The sequence below is a fragment of the Nannochloropsis gaditana genome (genome assembly GCF_000240725.1).
Source record: "Nannochloropsis gaditana CCMP526 unplaced genomic scaffold scaffold572, whole genome shotgun sequence".
Lineage (NCBI taxonomy): Eukaryota > Eustigmatophyceae > Eustigmatales > Monodopsidaceae > Microchloropsis > Microchloropsis gaditana.
Genome location: NW_005803381.1, coordinates 14776 through 17751, shown reverse-complemented (window position 1 = coordinate 17751; position 2976 = coordinate 14776). Strand labels below are relative to the sequence as shown.

Below are 2976 nucleotides of genomic sequence, written 5' to 3'. Positions count from 1 at the left end.
AGCCCGCCTCTCCCCCCTACTTGGTCTTGGCTCGAGCAGCGACCCAGTTTCCTGATGGCCGACGTCGTATCTCTTCTTGCTGTTTAAGATGGACTTGGATGTTGGTAGCCCCGGCAGCTTATATGAAGTGGTCGACGTTGCCTGTGCCATGACATTGTTGTGCAAGACATATCATTGACACAAAAGATGCATGCATCATAAAAGCGCAAATTGCTTTGGCCCGTGGGAAGGGATGGTGTGCAGTCCTCAAGCTTGATTACGCGGAATCAGAACAAAATCTTTGAGGCGGCATGTCTGACGTTGTCCTCGAAGAAAGTGCGAGGGGGCGCAGTGGACGCGACGATAGAAATAGACATCACTGCATCCGCTACACAAGTCACAGACACCTACCGCCGGCACTCCAGAAGCCCGGCCAACCTCGGAGTCGGTGCCCAAGCGGTGCCCGGAGTCAGGGCGTGGGAGGGGGACATAGAAAGACAGCTGTTGCGGGCGCCTGTCACGAGCTTGCTGCCTGCGCATCGGGATGGCCTCCCATAGGCCTGGCGTGACTCGGAGCCGCGAGACCGCTGACGCCCTCGGCGAGGAAGACAAAAAATTGCGCGAAAGCTGCAGCAGGGACCTGGGCTCTGGGGTCCATGCTTGGAGAAAAGAACTTCCGCGTGCAAGACTTCGCGTGATACACGTAGCGTTTGTGATTTGCCTATTTTTCTATGTACAAAGTCATTACATTATGGATGCCGCATGATCACTGAAACACGGTGATGAGCTCTGTTTAGCGCTGTTACATGCTCCAACAACTTTCCAACGAAACGAGGGCTTTTTTCATCTCAGTCCGGACAACAATATCGACGAAATAGGAGTTTCGTTTTACAAAATACGTTTCAGGTTGGTCATGTTATCGCGTTTTGGCATTGCAGATGGGATGTATGGACCTCAAGTCTATTTTTGTCATCATCCACCTCCCATCCAGGGCCTTTTGCCCATCCTGACGGGCCCCCTTTTCCCACATTGATTACAGCTGCCAAAATCTCAACGCCAACATTAAGGCAGCTATGATTCCGCTTATATCCTCCGTTCTTGAACCTTCACCCTCCATCAATTACGATTTCGTGGCGGGATCGTATTTTATCGCCTCTCTTCTGTGTCTGGCCCTGGCGGTATCGTCGCTTGTCTTCGAGGTCTCATCTGTAAAGGGATGGTGGATTGCCCTTGCACCGTTTCCACCAGCGCTTGTTTGGAGCTTGATAGTAAGAGCAAGGTGGCATTTGGCACTTGAATCGAAGACCAAGGTGGAGTAGCTTGATAGTCTGCCGAGTTACGGATACAGGATCATACAACCTTTCCTGGATAGCCTATGATTCGACGTAGTGGATCGTGCACAAGCTTCAGAGGGGAGGGTGATATTATGAAAGATGACATGTACAGGGGTACTCTATCTAGATCTGTGTGCCTTAAAGAAAAAAAGCAATAGCGCAACTTGCTGCATTGCCCGTAGAGGAGAATGGCCCAGGGAACGATCACACATATGGGCAAACGAAGGCTTGGCATGCTTTACTGGTTCCTAGCTCGATCATTCATATTTTGTTGCTGAGAAACAAATGACTTACTAAAATCTTACACATATCATTGGTTTTTCGTCCTCCCGAGTGGAACGGCATCTTGACTCTTTCACATTACAAGAGGAAACATTCATCCTTTTCAGTCTCGCATATTCGAAGGCGTCTAATTTTTTGTGTGGTACAAGGTCTTCTCCTCTTTCGTGTGATTATGCGCCTTTGGAAAAGTAGAACGAGTGGGGCGAGTCATTTCAACATACGAAAACTTCATGCGCACGCATTCTCGTGCATGAGAGGGGCACCACACGATAAGCTTGTCCACCTCTATGTAGGGCATCAAGCATGCACATATATGCGAAGAAAAGGCATTACGTGGCCCTCACTGTCTTTTGAGGCTCGAGTCAGGAATTTCTTTTCTTCAAGCGTGTGACGTACCACTTTCCCTGCAGGGGGGAGGGTCGTAACTTCCGTGCCAGGATGGCCAGCTCCAACCCTTTGCCAGCAATTTATAAAGTTTTGCCTCTCATGGGGGATGAATCAGTGATTTACACAGCGATTGTCGGGCGGTCAACTGTGTGCTTGTTTACCCGTGGACTGCCATACTTTTCGCTCCGACATGTTGACTACATTTCTTGACAGGAGGAGTCCTAAGATGGCGTTCGCTTTTCGCCGCACGGGAAATTCCTGCGGTATTTGGGGTTTGCGGACCACCTTCCGACGAAGCTTGACGTCGTCCAAAAATGAGTTTAGAAAACCTGGTGAGTGGACTCCTATTGTCTTTGCTGCCATGCGTGCGGACGCTAGGCCATATCCCCTCAAAACTCCGCCCTTTGCTTGAGACCTGTGTCAGAGCGTCGACTTGCAAAAAAAGACTTTTTAAGCCGACAGAAGGACATTTTGGGATTTCAAAAAGGGCTTTTTTGGTTGCATTGGTTCCTTATGCGTTCAGTCCTTGTGTACCGTACAGTTGAGCTTCGCTCCGACACCTTCACGCGTCCATGCGACGGGATGCGCAAAGCCATGTATAATGCCGAGGTAGGTGACGTCTGTTACAACGAGGACAAAACTGTGCAGCGTCTGGAGGAGGCAGTGGCTGGGCTCCTCGGAAAAGAAGCTGGCATGTTCGCGGCGTCGGGCACGATGACGAATCTGCTGGCCTTGGCGGCGCACTGCAAGCGTGGGGACGAGATCCTCCTGGGGCACCAGAACCACATTTACAACTACGAAGGAGGGGGTGCGTCGGCCCTCCTCGGCGTGGCCTTTCATCCGGTCGCCACGTTAGGGGATGGGACTAACCGCTTGAGCGACCTGCGCGAGGCCATCCGTGACGACGATTTCCACTTCGCGCGCACCTCCTTAGTAGCCGTGGAGACCACGCACAACAAGGCAAATGGGTCGCCCTTGCCGCCGTCCTTCATGG

The 2976-nt window shown here is 51.4% G+C and overlaps 1 protein-coding gene across 1 annotated transcript; it reads left to right on the top strand.

The window, feature by feature from the left end:
• Positions 1-1015: 1015 nt before the first annotated feature.
• NGA_2080720 (uncharacterized protein) lies at positions 1016-1565 on the top strand (the record flags this gene model as incomplete). The annotated part of the gene is made up of 1 exon (XM_005854235.1): positions 1016-1565. A coding segment is annotated over one exon (283 nt), but the record flags the coding sequence as incomplete, so codon positions are not given.
• Between the last annotated feature and the right edge of the window lie 1411 nt (positions 1566-2976).